A 19,499-nucleotide genomic window follows, 5' to 3' on the forward strand; every position below is an offset into this window, starting at 1 on the left:
AAACTCGGGCCTGATGTGGAGGGTGTAGGGAGGTAGGAAAGGGGAGGATACTTCGGGTGTGGGAGTTTTGGGGGAATTCAGAAAATGTTGTTTTTTAGATGAGTCGCCTGCAGCGAGAGGGGCTAAACTAAATAAACGCAGAATGCTGTGATGTTCTCCGTCAAGGATATGCAGGAAAATGTCCTCCATCCTGTAGAGGAGAGGGGGGGAAATCCCGTTTACCTCTCCCCCTACCAAACACCACCACCTCCACCACTCTCGCCATGCCGCGCTCAGTATGTGCCACTTCAGCCAAACGCTGAGTTGTCTGACTTTTGGAGAGACAAAAGAACCGCAGGAGTGGGGAGAGAATGAGGGGCGGGACGGTTCATTTAATACATCAGCAGCTCATAATGGTCCATAATAGTCCAAATAAATAAACAAATAAACAATAAATAACAAATAAACAAAAAAGAGCAAGAAATAAACTTTTTTTCATATATAGAAAGAACAAGACAGTCCACTATATGGGTTGTTTATAACTGTGATCCAGTGCTTTAAGGGAAAATAAACCCACTACCGACAAGTTTAAAAGCTCAACAAGTTTAAAAGCAAAACACAGACAGCTACTACTCGATTATTCGACCGCACCGTGGCAAAAGTGCGGTTATTAGCCCGTTAACTTACCAAAACAATGGCAAATTTCTCCTCCAGCTCGGTGGGGTCAGGCATGGGCACCTTCAGAGGCATGATGTGCTGCTTCATCTCCGACTGGCCGTCCACACTCTCTATATTACCCATTTTAATGCCTTATCCTGCCGTCGACTTGAAACTTGCCTCAGCTTCTTACGGCGACAAGAATAATCCAAGTAAAAGAAGCAAAAAGAAAGAATCTCCAAAGTATTCCGAGAGTCTCATCCGCGATTTAATCCGAATAATCCACTTCTCTCCAAAAACAGATTATTGAAGAAAAAAGAAGAAGAAAAAAGCTGACACTGCAGTAGTCCCTAAATGCCATTTACCCCTAATCACGCGTTTAAGTTGACAGTGTTTGACTCTAGTCTCTTTTTTAAAAGTAAGAGTGCAGCTGCTTCATCTTCCAGAAAGTAGCCTCTGTCTTGCCTGGCCAATCCATTACTTACAGCGAATTTTCCCCAATGACAGATAACTTTCAAAACCCGACCGACAGTTACTTTTAGGTGCTGCTCAACTTTCTTGGCTCCGACGTGTTTCCATTCATTATTGTTGTGTGATCCTGATTAAGGTCTTTTCTGTTGCCTCCACTCAGAGCTCAGGGTTTTCTTCTAGAGTCCTGCCCGCATTGGGGGTGGCATGCCTCCTGTTGGTCTGACTGCATGTCAGTCATTGCAATCTGTCTCCCTCCCTCCCGCCCCTCACATCTGTAAGCAGTGAGCCTGCATACAGCTGGACGGAAAAGCCGATTGTCAGCACTTTATCGCGACCTGCTGGCAAGAAATGGCCATGACAAGAAAGATCAGAGAAATAAATAGATGACAAAGCTGGTTGGATTCACAGGAGTGCAAAGTTTAATCAACAGCTTTAGCAGATGCATGATGATATGTTGAAATTATCAAAGCACAGCAGTTTTCCTTTTTACTTCTGACACTCTGTTTTTTCCCCACCCTTTACCACAAATCAGTGTCTAAGTGTCTGCAGTGAGGTGAGACATGATGGGACATGGAAGTTGTCCCGGAACAGGTATACAATAATCTGCTTCTCATGAGGTCAAAAAGGGTTTTGCGTGTAAAAATAAAGCATAAACATGACTGTAAGCCATCAGCCATTTGCATTTAGGACTACAAACACATAAAAACACAAAGGAGCTCTGGACAAAACATCTACAAAGTTTTCTCTTGGTAAAAGCACAGTGATTAAGACTGTACAGCATCGTACCTCTGTTCTCAGTGGAAATTTGGGCTTGAAGGCTTGTAACACTTTGATTTAAAAAAAATTAACATTCAGAAAGTTCTGGTTAAAACATATAAAACTTCATCTGGAACATATTTCATAAACACTGACAAACTGTGCACAGTTTTGAAATACTTATGGCAGTAATATAAACCCACATAAACAAAGCCATAACAGGAACTGTTTGGAGACTGTAACAAATAAAATTCAAACAAATGTTTTCCCGTTTTGTTGGATGCTGAAAATCCATAAAATGTTGTCGTACCTTTGGAAATTGGACAAATATATAAGCCCTTTTAAAGCTAAAATGCAAGAGGACTTTTTGCATGCTTTAAACACACATAACCTTGGTTTGTCGTGCAACATAGTTGCATTATTATCAAATATTTATTCAGCTTAAATATCTGCCTGAGACAGAATGGATTCAGCACAGTTATCACTTCACGAATATTTAGCGACAAGTAAAGTTTTGCTCATAAATACTGATGGACTGTGTTTTTCTGGAGCAGATATGTCATCGTTTTTTTTTCTTCAGTGATGGTGGAAATTTCCATTTAAGCTGAATATACACACGCACAAATCACAGATCACAGAAGCAATGCTTATGTTTGAAAGTAGATGCCTGAGGATCAGGCATTGATTCTTTTAGTTGGTCTCTGCTGCCAAGTCGTACCTGAAAATAAAAAGAAAGAAAAGACAATGGATTGTTTTTTGTCATGCTTAAAGAAGAATAAAAACACTTCACTGTGGTTCTTATAATTGATGCATGAAAGGGTTAAATAGTTACCACTGTGTGACACCCGTCTTGAGGTCAATTTGGTCCAGGTCCAGCTGCAACTGAAGGCAACGAGAGAGAGAGAAGAAGAGTCTTGAGATTAAAGCCAAGTATTTTACACAACCTTGGGCAAAGACGAGCTGAATTTCAGACGTGACCGATTACAAATACCTTGCCGATAAGCTCCCTCTCTCGGCTGATGAAAGAGACACTGTTCTTCACAGACAGGTCCAGTCTTCTCTGAGAGGATTCCTCGACTGATAAGTCAAAGTCAAACCTACAGAAACAAGCAAGGTTAATGTGGGAGAGGTCAGTCGCTATAATCACAGCCCTATTTGTTTGTCTTGCCTCTCATTAAATTCTGGGCTGAGGTCTTTCTTCTTGGTCGCAGTTTTCCTCTTGGTGGTAGCCTTCTTGTCAGGCAACAGGATGAAGGAAACATACGGGTCTGCGCCATCCTTGGAACGCGCTACCAATGCTCTGTCAGTATAAAGAGATCACATCCACAACATTTGATGGTTTTTCTGCTTAAAGTGTGATGATGATGATGATGATGATGATGATGATGATGATGGGATGGGTAACGTATGGCTTATAGAAACCTGCAGGAGTGAACAGTGATGAAAAGCCGGTTTTCCTCCATGGAGTAACCGATGGTAAGCTTCACCTGTCCTGCTGAGTTTGGGTTGTCACTCACCCTAAAGACACAGATGAGAAATGATGTTTATTTACATTTGGGTGTCATTTGGACAGTCACTTAAGTATATTACTGCGCTTACAGTGCAGGTATGCACCACACAGCAGGACTACTATACCCCTATGTGTGACTCACATGGAGAATCCAGGTCTGTGTCTGAGGTCCAGATGAGAAGGATCCCATTTAGGGATGACGCCATCGACACCTCCCTCCCCTACAGCCCCACGACACACTGCCAGCTGAGTGTCTAGGATCTGCAAGGTATATTAAAAATAATCACTGAATAAAAATCATGACTCAATAATTATGACTTAATAAACATCATGGACTAGTTTAGATAATGGCACACAGTCAGTAAGCACTTAGTATAGCATTGCTCCAAGAAAAGCTACTACAGCACAGTGAAAATAAGCAGCCTGTCTGCAGTACCTTCAGTATGACCATCAACAGTATCTGGCTCTCTGGCAGCGCTCCATCCAGATTGAGCCAGCGGTCCAGAACCAAGTCTGTCTCAGCCAGCACCTCCTTCAGAGGAAGTGTCAAAGAGCCGAGAGCCTGGCCCCAGCTGTGGGAAAGCTACAAGGAAACAAAGACATAAATAAACGCACACATCTTCTACTTCTTTTATTGGTGTAAAATGTTTTAGTTTTGACAAATGGTGTGAATCAAATGCATCTACTTTGCATCCTCATGATTCAGATAAATATAGATAATGACTCGCACCTTGACCGTGAGTATTTCACTTCTGGGGTCACTAGTCAAAAAGTGAAAGCCTTCATCCCATCGAGGGGACGTGGATCGCTCAGAGACCTTTAGAAAAAACAAACAATAAATGTGACTTTTGTGAAACACCATTTTTTCCCTTTATTTTCAGTGAACATCTTTAGTGAGTTAAGAGCCTACCTTGGTTTTGTATGAAACATTTTTAAGGATAATCTCGGCTCCAACTTTTGGCTCCTTTCCATTCTTCTTCAGCTGAAATAACGTACAAATGATTACACGGCACTACAGGAACTGTAAGCAACAGCATCAGCGTGGAAATATAAGACAGAAACAGTTTGTACTCTGTCTAACCAGCTTGAAAGTCAATATTTGATGTGACACAGCTTGAACACTCTTAGGCTTTCTTGTCATGTCTTTAAGTAGACTGCAGGAATGGTTCTCCAGGCTTCTTAAAGGACGTTCAAAGCTCTTCTTTGGATGTTGGCTGCCTTTTGTTCTGTTCTCTGTTGGTGCATTTCTGCATTCATAATTCCACCACTGTGTTTAAAGACAACTGTAGACACTCACTGTTGTACCGCTCTGCTGAGCAACACTGTGCATGATTTTAGCATGCCACTTCCTCTTTTGTCCTCCACTTGTCCAGTTTCCTCAGATGTTTTTAAGGAGATGTCGCGCCACCATGTGAAGCTAATAGCTCTTTGGGAATGACCTTGTTGATGTAAAAAACGATCTTATAACCGTTTTTCTTAGAGTAAAATAAATGGGCTGCTAGTCAAATAGTTCCCACAGATACAATTTAAAATCGGTTCTGTTAAAGCAAATTGTTATCTGTTATAGTACGTGTAGACACAACTGCGGGGCTGTAGCTCAGGAGTTAGAGCAGGTCACCTACCAGTTTGTAATTTGGTGCCAACTGCTTGCCAAATATTCTTGGCCAAGATACTAACCCCAGTTTCCTCTATGAATATGCGTGACTGTTAGAGAGAAAGCACTTGGTTTTGAAAAAGCATGTGAATGGGTGTCACTGAGACTAGTTGTATATGGCCCTTTGAGTGCACAGGCAGAGTAGAAAAGAGCTATAAAAGCACCAGTCAGTTTACCATTTATAATACTGCTTCATCCTTGAAATAGGTAAAACATAGACAAGTGTTTGTGGCTAAACAAACACAAAAAGGCATTCTTCTGAAATGACCAGGCACAGCAAGCTGAAAAAGTCTAAAAAAAAAACCCGCCAATGTCCAAAGAAAGACTTTTTAAGACCTCCAGAAAGTCTCTAGAACTATTGCTCATTGGAAAGTCTGGCTCATTGGAAGCAAAATATTAAAAAAATGACCATAAACACTCATCGATATGGTCTCACCGGAAGGCCGTGGGCACGCTCCACGTACACGAACACCAGAGCGGCTGACGGCACCACCTTGTTTTGGAAAGACTGCAGGGACTGGTACTGCAGGATCTGTAGAAAAGAGGGGCAAAGACAGGAGAGAGAGAGCGTTTCAGGAAGACACTTGAAATAGGAAACTAGCAGTTCATGTTTCCTTTGCAGCACTAGCTTTAAGTTTAGGACACAAAATCTTTTGTGTATTTTATTTAACTGTAAGTGTATTTAGCTGGGCGCGTCCAGGTCATTAGACAATGGAAAATAGAAATACTGAACCTGCTCCAGTCTGGAGAGGTCAGAGACCCTCGGCAGCCACTCCAGCATTAGGTGAACTCGACCAGACTTCACATCATTTAGAGTGTACCACTGAAACAAAAGTGTTACAAAAAATTTAAGTTATGATAAGAATACAAATGTAAATATTTGCTATATTATTTGGTCACGTCTTTTTAATAATGGCACACACCGTATCGGTGTATCGTGCGCTGATGATGTCTCGTAGGCTAAGTTTGAACCTGCAAAAAAAGGCACAAAATTTTATCCTTCATTTGTCAGCAGGTTTAAAAACAAACTAGTCAGAAATGTTCACGTTTTTTTGTGTGATGTAAGGACTCACCTTCCCAGGAAGTCATCCTGATCAATGTCCTTATCAAACAACTCAAACTGGATTTCTTGACCTGGAAGCTGGGTCAAAATAACCTAAACAGGAAAAAAGAAATCAAGTATTTGTAATCTAAAATTGAATGATCTGATCAGATGGATAGAATATCTAAGTGAAACTTTTAAAAGTGATAGCACCTCATAGAGTTCGTTCCAGACAGGGTTGAGGTTCTCTTTGATGGTGTGGCTGCGGAAGGTTATACCACCGACACGAATCTTCACGTAGGGGTCGCTCTTCCCCTTCATCATGCCACCCATAAAGTTGTCTTTGGCAATCAGGTTTTGGGCCTCCATCAGATGGATTCGCAACACTCCCTGCAGGCAGACAGTGGTGTGGCTGTTTTTGGAGGATGTGTATTAAAGTGCTGTCTGCAGCTTTTTCACTTTATTACCTCAGTTCCAAACTCTGGATCGGGGGTGGTGTGCTGTGGTCGTGTTGGCTGAGGTTTAGTCAACCCACCGGGTCCTGAAGGGTTCTGGTTTGATGTAGTTCCCCCCTGACTTGATGTAGACCCAGGGTCTGTGGGGCGAGGAGAAGGAGTTGTAGGACTGGCATCATCACTTAGCCACAAAACCTAGCAGGAAACAAGAAATATGAGCAACAGTGAGAACCAAACAGTGATGTTTTATTCCCTGTGATAATCAAAAAAGAGGTTCACAGCTTTATATAGAATTTCTGCCACTGAAAAAACGTTTTTCTGCTTCCATAAGTCAAAGATTTGGCTTATTATATCACAATTTCATGTTGTTTTCTCAATTTCAAGTTATTTTCTCATAAAAAACAGATAAGAATTTCAACATTTTTAGATAATAACCCAAAATTCTGACTTATGGTGGGAATTTGCTTTGGACATTTGATATGAACATTGGAGTTCGTATCTCACTGCTGAAGGCATCTTCAGGTATTAATTTATTAAAGCAAACTACCCATTAAAGTCTGTGCACAAAATAAGTGTTTAAGTATTTGTGTATGTGAAATACCAACCCTCAGCACAATTTTGATGAAGATGCGGCTGGCTGAACCCGAATTCTCCAACTGGAACCACTGATCCATGGTGAGCTCGGGCATCCCGACAAGACGGGCCAGAGGGATTTTTAGACTGCCCAAGGACAGAGCTCGGTCGTCATCTTTGACCTGATTGAAACACAACAAAAAAGGTCGAGTTAGGGTTATAAGAAAGGCAAAGTAAGGAGGAGAGGGCAGTTTATAGAAAATACATCAAGTCTGAATTTAAACAGATGGAAAGGTAAGCTATAGGGAGGTTTTTAGGTATTAGGTGTATAGCTATACCTAAACTCTCAGCAGCTAGCTTAATGAGTGAGTTCAGTTGCTTCTGAGGATGACTCACCTGAATGTCGATATTTTGTTTGTGAGGATCCTTAATGAAGAAGGTAAAAGCATCTTCCCACACTGGGCTGGTTGTACCGTAGCAAGTCTGCAAATGCAAGAATAAATCATTAATAATGTCCAGAGGCCGGAGGGAGGTATTCATCACTAGTTACTCTTCATCTCATCACTCTTACCTTGCTCTCTTTAGTTTTATCCTGAACAGAAATCTGTACCATCGGGCTTGGGTCCTTATTACCTTTTCTCATCTATGACATTTGAAACAGATCAGTTTGGGTAACAGAACAAAACTGAATCCCACATAAATCAAACTGTGATGCTCTTACAGGCAGCTGATAAGCCTGATCGAGATAGACAGCTAGGATGGCAGCAGACGGAGGTTCAGCCACCTTACTGGTCAAATTCTGGTTCTTCGCAATCACCTGGTAGAAGAATAAAAGAAAAACATGTGAGCAAAATTATGTACAAGTCCAGTGTCCTACCAGTAGTTATTTTTCAAAACATCCTTCCTATTATTATATGGGTGTTTGATGTGTCACAGTATTTTGTTGTAGTGAGTATGAATACAAGTTAAACTTTTCATTTTGTGATCCATGATGGTTAATCAATAAATAACTGGATGCTTGGATTCTTGTAGTTGTAGTAAACGTGCAGTTTAAGACAGCAGACGACTCATCTGCGCTCGTCTCTGGTGGCTCCTTTGACAGATTTAAAAAATGATAATAAAGGGAAATCAGCAAGGTTTTTTTACACTTTTATCTATGATTGTGGTTCTTTCCATTCTCCATTTGTTTTTTCAAACATTATTCTATTATTCAATTATTAGTATTTTGAATTTGACAGTAGAAACAACAAGAAGGTGCATTCAGCATAGCTAGGTGACACGTACAGAGTGAATAATAAAAAAATCGTTTAAAAAATTAGATTAAGATAAGAATTCAGGTCTTCCTGCCACTGACCTACTTCACTATTATTCTTCTTCAGAAAATTACAGATTTTTTCTAGCTTGTTTTTTTGTGCGGTTTTGTGCAATCACTTCGGTTATTTCCTTAAGCAAGTGTGAAATTACACAAGTTGTTTGTTTCTTTCATGGGAAAGCTATACACAATGTGGCAAGTAAAGTCCTGGCATCACAAACCCTCTGCACAAATATTCACCAAGTTCAAATTAGGTTTAAGAGCCATCTCTTCACCAGTGATCTGACTTCACATATATGTATGTGAAGTCTCTTTCCACATACAACAGAACAGAGAACCCTTCTAGTAGTTACATTTAATATAAGCTTTGGGGATATAAGTCAGAGCAATGTGATTCATTTATACTGCAGTCATTTACAATGTGTGTTCACAGTTTGGGATTGAACTAAAGAACAAGCTCTTCCATTGGTCAGTTATCGTTCACATCTCTTCTCCATGCATGCAGTAGATTCTGCCATGACTCTTTGCACTCACTAACAGCTTATCCCAGATGTCATTGGTTGAGAGGCAGCGTACATCCTAGACATGTCACCAGTCTGTTGCATGGCTCACACATAGAAACAGACACACACATGCATGCCTATGGCTAACGTTTGTGTTTTGTGGCTACAGTCAAACTGCTCAAAAATGGATCTTTTGATAGCAGAGGCCGCTGGTCCTGTTTACGACATGAACCATCTAACCTGAGAGTTCTCAGGCTGATTGTCCTTTCCGGTCTGTATTTCCAGTTTATTCTCATATTATGAAATAAAACCAAAGATTACATGGCAAGAATATAAGAAGACGGAAAAAACAATGATCACTGACACTGCACAGCACTGAGGAAACAAGAGCGTTAGACTCTGCTCTAGCCTCACCTCACTCAGTCTGTCAGCAGAAGACAGCAGAGAGAGCCACTCAAGCCGGAGGTGAACACTGCCAGATGTGACGTCCCTCAGATCGAACCACTGTGTAAAAAAAACAGAGGGCTCATTACACAAACATTTTTTTTATCTGGCTGAATTCTTGAGCCTGAGCAGGATGGCAGAACTGAAGGTGGCGTAACAAGAGCAGATCACGAGGAGGCACATGGGTGTCTCCTGTGTCACATGCTAACCGTTATGCTGCACTGTTTCATCCCATTTTCACAATTTGTTTACTGAGACAGAGAAAAAAATGCAACTTTTAAGTCAGAAACCTCCCAAGCGTCGCTACTCACATCATCCACAACTCTGGCCTTCTTTACAATATCAAGATCAATTTTGACCCTGGAAGAGAAACAGATAGAAAGACACAGAGAAGAAAATTGATCAATCCCAGAATAAATGAGACCAAGCTGTTCAAATTTCAGCAGAATCGTGGCCCGACATCGCAAAAGCAGTTATGGAAATGGCACGAGGAGCACATAGAGACAGAGTAAATGAATGAAAATGAATAAGCTACCTCCCCAGGAAGTCATCCTGGTCTGGGTCTTTGTCAAATACTTCCACTTCCAACTCCTGACCAGGTACTTCATGGACAATCACCTGACACACATACACACACACACATAAATGGACAAATACACAACACACACAACAGATACACAAATATATACACCAATCAGCCACAACATTAAAACCACAAGCAAGCGAAGTGCGTAACAGCGACCATCATTTCATTACAACACAAGGTTCTACTGGGAAACCTTGGGTTACTTTAATATGTGCTACCCTCTTAAACGGGTCCCACCCCCCAGCCAGTGCCAATGGTAGTCTCCAGCAGTGGTGGTATTCCCGAGCAGGATAATGATTACTGCCACACCACAAAAGCTGCTCAAAAATGGTCAAAAAACAAGTAAAATTAGGGCCTCTAAACTCCCCATATCCCACTCCGATCAAGCTGTTCCAGGACAAATCCAGCCGCCACCCTTAAACCCCATATTCCAAAGGATCTGCAGCCAATGTCCCAGTGCCACCTACAAAGGTCTAGTGTCCAATGTCCTAGTTAGAGCTCTTTATGCAGCACATGGGGAAAGTGCACAATATTAAGCTGGTAGTTCTGATCTTGTACAAGAATGGCGTAGATAAAACCACATACGGCATACAAAAGAGCATGCAAACAACACAATGGCAAGAACTCTTCACTACTGTGGTAGGCAAATATATGTATATAATTTCATATCTATTTAGTTCATGGCTTGAATTGAAAAGATAAACATGTTCTGAGCAAGCAGTTTTCACAATTCTTGCTTATCTGTGACACAGCAGCTTCCTGCAGAACTAGATAAAATCTCCACAAAGCTGTTTATCTTAGAAGCACCAGGGACATACTTACTATCAAGGACTTACTGCAATCCCTACGAAGCAAGGACACCAATATGAACCTATAGCTTTTGGCACATAAATTGGTTGGAGGAGCTGTACTCCAATGTCAAGGCAAAGCCATATATCTCCTGTTTCTTTACACAGGGTATCTATTCCGTACTCGCAGCCCTCTCACCTCATACATCTCCCTCCACTGCGGGTTCAGGTTGCTGTCGACGTGATGAGAGGTGAAAATCTGGGTTCCAACACGCAGCACAGCGTATGGGTCTGACTTCCCATCGATTAAGCCCTTGATGACCGTGTCCTTGGCGGTCAGGTCCTCAGCCTCCAGCAGGTGAATACGCACAACTCCCTAGCATGTGCGTAAACATGCAAAAAAACAAAAAACAAAACAGGGATACAAAAATAAAATCAAAAGGTTTGTCGACTGGTATCGCCACAAAATTCGATTGCATGCGTCATATTTACTGTACGGCCTTAAGTCTATGTGTTTGCAGCTAATATGACGATCACACACACACATCTGCATCAGTCTACGTAATTTGAAAGGTCATTCGTCACTGAGACAGTTACCCTTGGGAGAGGGGAGCGGAGTTGCGCAACGTGCAGGTCGGCCACCAAGGGAATAGTGAGACGATTGGGGAGCACCAGGTGGGAGGCAATTGCATCCATTATCATAGTGTCCGACATGGCACTGCAAATGAATGCAAGGATGATGTTGGGCACGCACAGGGAGGCACATACAGACACACACACAGGTTATGTGCATCTGTCCATGCATAAAAAGAAAGCATGAAAACCAGCAACAGAACTAAACAGAAACACCCACTGGTTAAAGACGAGGAGATTTCTTAAAGTTATGTAGACTGAAGGATTAAAAGCATTGCCAAAGGGAATACTGATGCTGTATCAGAAATACATTTATGCCTCTGATAATGCTTTAATTCTATGTTTACTTTTATTGTTTGGTTTTTCTGCAAAAGTACACTTTGCTGTTTATTCCACACAGAGTAGAATAAGCCAGCATACACATAAGCACACTGAATATGAACTGACAATCTATCCCACTGGTGAGACTATGCCTTCTATATAAAACTATACACAGTACATTATGATTAAATTCTAGAAACATAAATAATGAGGTTGTTATTGTCCACATTTTTGTCTGATTGTTGCTGAAGAATTCCCAGAACAAGACTTGAAATCCCCCAAATATAAATGAAGGCACTAGTAGTTGAAAATCTTTATTGATGCATTGTGTAGTTTGTTAATGAATAAGTACTTTTGAATGCTCTTTTCAATACTGCACCAGGAACGTCTTAGAATTACTTATAATAAGATGCACTGTTTGTTTTAGAGGAGTAACATGTCAACCTACCCAAGAACTACACACACTGTTTTTTAAGAGTTTTTGGATAGCAATGGATATGCATAGAAACAGATGAAAAATTGGATAATTTACTCTTTTTTTCCTTGTAATTTCATAGAGTTTGCTGACAAGAATAAAAACTGAAGCTGTTACCAACACTATCCTTTAAGGATGCGACCACACAGAGCTGCCAGTGAACAGATGGGCTCTTCAGCTCTGATCTGTTTGTTTTGGAGTTCAGTTCAATTCCAAGAAAAGCCTCTGTACTACCAGCAGCTAAATAAACAATAACCTCTCTGAAACGTGTAAATAAGATCCATAACATGCAACTCCAACTTTTTCGGCAGGTTGCACAACTCGAGTGAGCATAAAGATCAACTCCATCATATAGACTCACTTCAATCCAGGGATATCCAAGAGGTTGGTAAGTCCGGTCCAGTTGATGTCCAGTTTCTACACATATGATACAGACAAATAGACATGAATAAGTAAAAGGCCTTGCATTACTGCAAAGTGCAAAGCCATTAAACAAAAAAACACTCACAGGCCTGCGAATGAAGAACATTGTGACAGCTCCAACCAGCGGTATGTTTCCAATCAGAGGCTCGAGGATCACACGCAGCATCCCGTGAAGCTGCAAAGAGAAAATTAGATTCTGAAAATGTGTTTTCAGGCCACTTAATTACAGCAGCAATGTGAGAGTATCCCAGTGATTCTTCTCGTACCTGGACTCCTTTTACTCCAGCTTTGCAAAAGTACTTTTTGATTTCAACATTGATCTCAACATCACCGGCATAGCTGTAACAGAAGGGAAGTGACAGATCTAAAGATAAGTGTTTAAACAAAGGAAACAGCTTGTGCGAGTTATGACGGAGCTGTTTTCTTATTCTGTATTAAGTAAACACTGTTCTGTTGTTCAAGACAGGGCCAAGCCCTTGCAAGAAGCTTTAGAACACTTCAAGAACATTTTAGCATTTGACTTGACCGACCTATTTAGGCAGGTAGACAGAGGGATAACACATGAAACTAATCACAGATGTGTTGGATTACCTTAAGTACAAATCCAACATAACTTGTCTCTTATCATTTTCCGTATGAGCCTTTACGCCAGCCACCTTCAGCGCCTGTGAACACAGCAGCTGCTATTAAACAAAGCAAACAAGACTGACAGAGACTTGATGACACAGCATTAGCAGATAAAGTCAACTGTAACAAACTGAAATTGCTGTGTGGGGGTGTGTGTGTGACAGGCCGCTCAGATACCTTGTCGCCTATGTTAACCTTGGTGAAGCTCAGAGTCTGCAGATGAATGCTAGAAGTACGGATGGCAGGAGCAATGATTTCCACAAGTAACTTCTCCAGATACTGGCCAATAAAGGGCCAAGCCTGCTGCAGGATCTGCAGAGCACAACACATGGCCACTGGGAAGGTTTTTATGTATTAATAAGGAAAAGAAAACCTACAGTGGGGCAAAAAAGTATTTAGTCAGCCACCGATTGTGCAAGTTCCCCCACTTAAAATGATGACAAAGGTCAGTAATTTGCACCAGAGGTACACTTCAACTGTGAGAGACAGAATGTGAAAAAAAAAAATCCATGAATCCACATGGTAGGATTTGTAAAGAATTTATTCGTAAATTAGGATGGAAAATAAGTATTTGGTCAATAACAAAAATACAACTCAATACTTTGTAACATAACCTTTGTTGGCAATAACAGAGGTCAAACGTTTACTATAGGTCTTTACCAGGTTTGCACACACAGTAGCTGGTATTTTGGCCCATTCCTCCATGCAGATCTTCTCGAGAGCAGTGATGTTTTGGGGCTGTCGCCGAGCAACACGGACTTTCAACTCCCGCCACAGATTTTCTATGGGGTTTAGGTCTGGAGACTGGCTAGGCCACTCCAGGACTTTCAACAGGACTTTCAAATGCTTCTTACGGAGCCACTCCTTTGTTGCCCGGGCGGTGTGTTTTGGATCATTGTCATGTTGGAAGACCCAGCCTCGTTTCATCTTCAAAGTTCTCACTGATGGAAGGAGGTTTTGGCTCAAAATCTCACGATACATGGCCCCATTCATTCTGTCCTTAACACGGATCAGTCGTCCAGTCCCCTTGGCAGAAAAACAGCCCCATAGCATGATGTTTCCACCCCCATGCTTCACAGTAGGTATGGTGTTCTTGGGATGCAACTCAGTATTCTTCTTCCTCCAAACACGACGAGTTGAGTTTATACCAAAAAGTTCTACTTTGGTTTCATCTGACCACATGACATTCTCCCAATCCTCTGCTGTATCATCCATGTGCTCTCTGGCAAACTTCAGACGGGCCTGGACATGCACTGGCTTCAGCAGCGGAACACGTCTGGCACTGCGGGATTTGATTCCCTGCCGTTGTAGTGTGTTACTGATGGTGACCTTTGTTACTTTGGTCCCAGCTCTCTGCAGGTCATTCACCAGGTCCCCCCGTGTGGTTCTGGGATCTTTGCTCACCGTTCTCATGATCATTTTGACCCCACGGGATGAGATCTTGCGTGGAGCCCCAGATCGAGGGAGATTATCAGTGGTCTTGTATGTCTTCCATTTTCTGATGATTGCTCCCACAGTTGATTTTTTCACACCAAGCTGCTTGCCTATTGTAGATTCACTCTTCCCAGTCTGGTGCAGGTCTACAATACTTTTCCTGGTGTCCTTCGAAAGCTCTTTGGTCTCGGCCATGGCGGAGTTTGGAGTCTGACTGTTTGAGGCTGTGGACAGGTGTCTTTTATACAGATGATGAGTTCAAACAGGTGCCATTCATACAGGTAACGAGTGGGGGACAGAAAAGCTTCTTACAGAAGACGTTACAGGTCTGTGAGAGCCAGAGATTTTCCTTGTTTGAGGTGACCAAATACTTATTTTCCACCCTGATTTATGAATAAATTCTTTACAAATCCTACCATGTGGATTCATGGATTTTTTTTTCACATTCTGTCTCTCACAGTTGAAGTGTACCTCTGGTGCAAATTACTGACCTCTGTCATCATTTTAAGTGGGGGAACTTGCACAATCGGTGGCTGACTAAATACTTTTTTGCCCCACTGTACCTCTAAAAGAGCAGCATGAGATTGCATACCTACACTGAGGAAAAAACAAAGCTCCCTTCACACCACGCACCGAGGATTGCATACATTGAAGGACATCTGGATTAAGATTATTTTATATTTTCCCAACAAGACATCAAACAATGTTTCCTATTTTTCATTTCTTCACATTTCTGTCTGATATGCATTTATGTAGATATTAGGCAAAATGTCCAATAGAGCCCATCCTTGCAATTATGAAAACACAATTCTAGATCGAGCCCCATCTCTGCTAACAGACAAACCACACCAATTGCACAACCTCCTTGTTAATCAGATTAGAATGCAATCCATATCAATGTAACAAGTTCAAATGAGGATGTGGGTTGCATTCTAATTTTATTAACTCTGTCAGGGAGGTTATGTAATAGGTTTGGTTTGTCTGTTCGTAAAATAATTTCAAAGAAAATTGATGGGAGCAAAATGAGAAAAAAGTGTATTTCAGCTGTAATGGGACAAGAGGTTGACTAGAGAGAGAGAGAACCTGTGCAGACATGGGGAGAACATGCAAACTCCAGGTATTTACATCCAGGACTTTCTGATTGAGAGCCACCCAAGTCTTAAGAGAATAATTAATAAATTATTGGTCTGTAGAGTAAAACATTAGTGCAGTAAATTTAATTTAATATATTTACAGGGAGTCTGTGTGATGCCTTACTTTCACCAGTCTTATCAGTCCACAGAGCATCACACTGGTGTTATCTTCAGCATGACAGTGAGAGAAGTGCAGCAGTGGTGCCAAACCCTTTACAGTTTACCAATCCTCTGACCTCTACACTGTGACTACACTGTCACTAGTCATTACTACCATTTTGCAGCTCACCTGTGCATTATTTACGTTACACTCGTGGACATGCTTATAACAGTGCAACTCTGTACATTGTTTTTCATATGCACATGCACTACTTTTTAAAATTCACACATGCAACAAAAGGTGAGAACATTTTGAGGCTGCCTCGGCTTCTTTACAGCTGGAAGTGAGTTGCTAGGTCATGTGTCAGGAAACCTGCAGGCGAGAGACGTGGGCCGGGTGACAGATGAGTCCAGCAAATTGCTATCCCACAGTCTGGGCTTCTGTCATCGAGTTCATTGTATTTTTCTCCCTCCAAATGGGTGTTTTGTATTATTAGTATTCACATCCACGCTTTCTCTGTGCCTACGTGAAGCTGCTGCACTGACAGAGACAAAGAAGCTGCGATATGATCCCGGCCACTCTCACTGCCTCTTAATCACACCAGCAGATTATCTGCACTGATGGAGAGCATGCAACTGGAGCCGGGTCCCTCAAAGTCCACACAAGCGCTCTTTATCTTAATATTAAATTGGAGACACTGAAGCTAATATACAAGTTAATCAAGTGAATCGTGAATGCCTTATCTTCAGTTTGGTTTTTTTGCAGCTTCCTTTGCTTTGCTGAGACATCAAATGAAGAAATCATGCAAAGAGTTGCATGTTGAACCAGATATTTAAAAAAAATATGAATTTCTCATAGAAATCAACACATGCAAAGTTATGCAGGAAATAAAAAACAACATACCTTATTGACCCACTCAACTTTTTCCACATCTGGAAAGTTGACCTGTGAACAACAGTGTAAATAAAATATTATTGTTTTTGTTTACTTTTTTATTTGAACAGAAATTGATGCAAAGAGTTTAATTTCAATGCACTTTTTCTTTGTTACATCATCTTATTTCTACTAAGAGTGTGTACATATATGTTAAAGCTAAAAAAGAGGAAAAACAACAAGTAGCACTAATATTGTCACTAAAAATATTTCAGGAAACCATAAACCGCATGATGCACATTTAACATCACAAGGACACGCACACGCACAGACCCTCCGGCTCTCTTTCCAGATATGGTGGTCTTTGCTTCTGCTGTGAATGTTGTTTATGACTCATCAGGTTTTTAGGAGCCAGATAAGGTCAACAGTAGCGAAACGGGAAGAGGAAAGCCCACGGATAATTTCTCATACCACTGGATGAAATGATTTTTTTCACTAGATCACAGATTGCTGTTGCTGTTTCACAAGTTCCTCTAAAGTAAACATCGTGACATATTAGTTCACACTCGGTGAGAAGGCAGCAGTTCAGACTACTTCCCCAGGCAGTTCACATGAGGAATATCTAAATATAGGGAAATTAATCAGAAGGATTCTCCTGCACATATCAACATTATTAACTATCGCTTCTATTCGTCAGAGTGCCATGAAGTAAAAGTCGACCTGACTTCGTGTTTTCACTCGAAGAACTATAAAAATGAATAATATTGCCAGAAGCATCAGCCTGACATTTGTGGCAGATGTGGCGTGTGATGCACTCTGCAGAGAATGACCCTAACAGAGGGGGGTGTCAGTACTCACCCAGGGAGGCAAATCTCTTTTGGCTCTGAAAACCGTTTGAGTGGTGAATTCCCTCTCGTTCTCCAGGAGGTACATGGCAGACTTGAGCCTCATCACTTTCTCTTGTCGCCCGTGTTTCCATCCCATGTAGATCACCAGACCGAATAGAACAATGCTGACGCTGAGGCCGTAATATCCGGCCAGGTACACTGGTAGCAGAGCACCCAGGCATTTCCCAAACGACCACAGCACACTCACTGCGCGTTCACCCTGGGGTTGGTTCTCTGAGACCGGGGCTAGAGGCTCCGTGCCGATGCCCGGCTCTGCATCCGCGGTTGGCATGGCAAGATCCGACTTCACTACCTCGTTCTGGTCTTCAGCTTTTCGGCTTCTGCGTCTTCTTCTTGAGTGGCAAGGGTTGGGGAACACTCACCGTGATAACCATGGACAGGTCGGCGATAATCGGCAAGCGTCGGACTGTCACTTCATGGTCACTTTTCTTCGACGTGCACCGCGCAGTTCCGCAGGGCACTGAGGGTTATTCCGTCTTGAATTTACGTGTAAAGCTCTTGAGAAGGCAGTGCAAGCACGAACTAAGTCTCGAGAGGGCGGGCTTGGCTTCAAGCCCTCCTTCACATCCAGTAGAAACCCAGACCCTAGAATTTACTTGTAGCGTCATGCACTGCTCAGGCGGAGCGTATTACGGATACGCAAAGCGAACGAATGATTATCGTGTAGGAAGACACCACGGGACACTTTTGATTCAGAGTAGCAGTTAATCCAAACGACACACTACTACCAGAGCACAGTGGTATGTCTAATGCACAGGCTGCTCACCCCGTTATCTTTCTTTGCATGACCGGAATAAATCCTCCTGCTCGCGCAAGCGCTCATCCCCACTGCAGTATGCAGCAGCAGCTTTAACAGATGATCATGAAGGCACCAACAACTGATAAACATGTGCTCGGTTTCTTTATCGACAGGTCTGTATCAGCTGCAGGAAGTGTTGTTGTTGTTGTTGTTTTTATTTTTTTGTTTGTTTTTTCCAGACTGGGTCCAGGAGGCACAGTCGCGACACCTAAGGGATCTGCGCCATCTGACTCTGGCGTAAACATTACGCACCTGTTTAAAAAAACAAAACAAAACAATAAGAATAAGAATAATTAATAATAAAATGTTCATGTCATGTGTTTTTCAACTCCCACTCCCTTTTTTCTTAATAGCTTCATTTATGGCTAGAAAAACAGGCCAGGTTTTAAATAGCCCCCTTGTTGCCTTGGATACAGCCAGTTATCAGTATTTGCTTGGAGGGATTTTACGGGTTTGATGATCCTTTGTGTACATAGACAGGAAGAACACGCTGTCAATAAACAGCCAAGTCCTATAAAGCAACAAAATTTCACTGTGAGAGTCCACGAAATGTGGAGCTCATGTTTTATGAAGCTTGTTATTCTCAGAATTTGCAGAGTTTTATTAGAGCCACAATTTCTGTTCTTATAACCGCCACAAACCCATCATCGCTTACATTTCGATTTTGGCATGTTATAGCTTGATATTTAAACCCTGTTTGCTTTTCCCCTCCAAAGATTTTGATTTTCCTAAATACAAAGCACAAATTCAGAGTGTCAAAGTTCAAAATAGTTTCAGACTTTTTTTTATTGCTCAACTCCAGTGTTGAAGATAAAGCAGCTTGCATTGCATACTGTAATCATAGAGCAATGTTCAGCGCACACATACAACATTCTTTTCTGCATGTGTATTTAGGAGTGTTTATTTCATGTTTGTAGGCCTGTGTATTTACTTATTATATACGGTGTAATGTACCGCTAAGTGAAATGTATACGTGAATGTCAATGTTATTTGTTTCAAACAGTGTTTCCTATGTTCACAGCTGAATGTAAAAATCATCAAAA

The 19,499-nt window shown here is 41.6% G+C and overlaps 2 protein-coding genes across 6 annotated transcripts in view; both read right to left on the minus strand.

Moving 5' to 3' along the window:
• fmnl3 (formin-like 3) overlaps window positions 1-1,261 on the minus strand; it is a 32,042-nt gene extending 30,781 nt beyond the window's left edge. For all 5 annotated transcript variants that reach the window (XM_014408795.4, XM_014408793.4, XM_024806546.2 and 2 more), the window contains exon 1: window positions 667-1,261. In XM_014408795.4, the coding sequence (XP_014264281.3) occupies window positions 667-780 (114 nt within the window). In that variant the 5' untranslated portion in view covers window positions 781-1,261. The remainder of the gene's footprint in view (window positions 1-666) is intronic.
• Window positions 1,262-1,503: 242 nt separating this feature from the next.
• On the minus strand, window positions 1,504-18,493 carry esyt1a (extended synaptotagmin-like protein 1a). Its single transcript, XM_004558783.5, has 31 exons — window positions 17,608-18,493; window positions 16,780-16,821; window positions 13,387-13,521; window positions 13,174-13,247; window positions 12,849-12,921; window positions 12,668-12,757; window positions 12,521-12,576; window positions 11,328-11,448; window positions 10,930-11,106; window positions 9,892-9,974; window positions 9,668-9,716; window positions 9,327-9,416; window positions 7,819-7,914; window positions 7,669-7,740; window positions 7,494-7,580; window positions 7,130-7,279; window positions 6,537-6,719; window positions 6,283-6,459; window positions 6,101-6,183; window positions 5,951-5,999; window positions 5,761-5,850; window positions 5,464-5,559; window positions 4,284-4,355; window positions 4,104-4,190; window positions 3,810-3,956; window positions 3,516-3,634; window positions 3,286-3,381; window positions 3,032-3,163; window positions 2,855-2,960; window positions 2,696-2,745; window positions 1,504-2,581 (listed from the first exon to the last, which is right to left on the minus strand). Exons 1-31 carry the CDS (start codon window positions 17,926-17,928, stop codon window positions 2,554-2,556), a joined length of 3,231 nt encoding a protein of 1,076 aa, XP_004558840.2. The 5' UTR covers window positions 17,929-18,493; the 3' UTR covers window positions 1,504-2,553.
• Between the last annotated feature and the right edge of the window lie 1,006 nt (window positions 18,494-19,499).

Source organism: Maylandia zebra, linkage group LG20 (genome assembly GCF_041146795.1).
Source record: "Maylandia zebra isolate NMK-2024a linkage group LG20, Mzebra_GT3a, whole genome shotgun sequence".
Taxonomy (NCBI): Eukaryota; Metazoa; Chordata; class Actinopteri; order Cichliformes; family Cichlidae; genus Maylandia; species Maylandia zebra.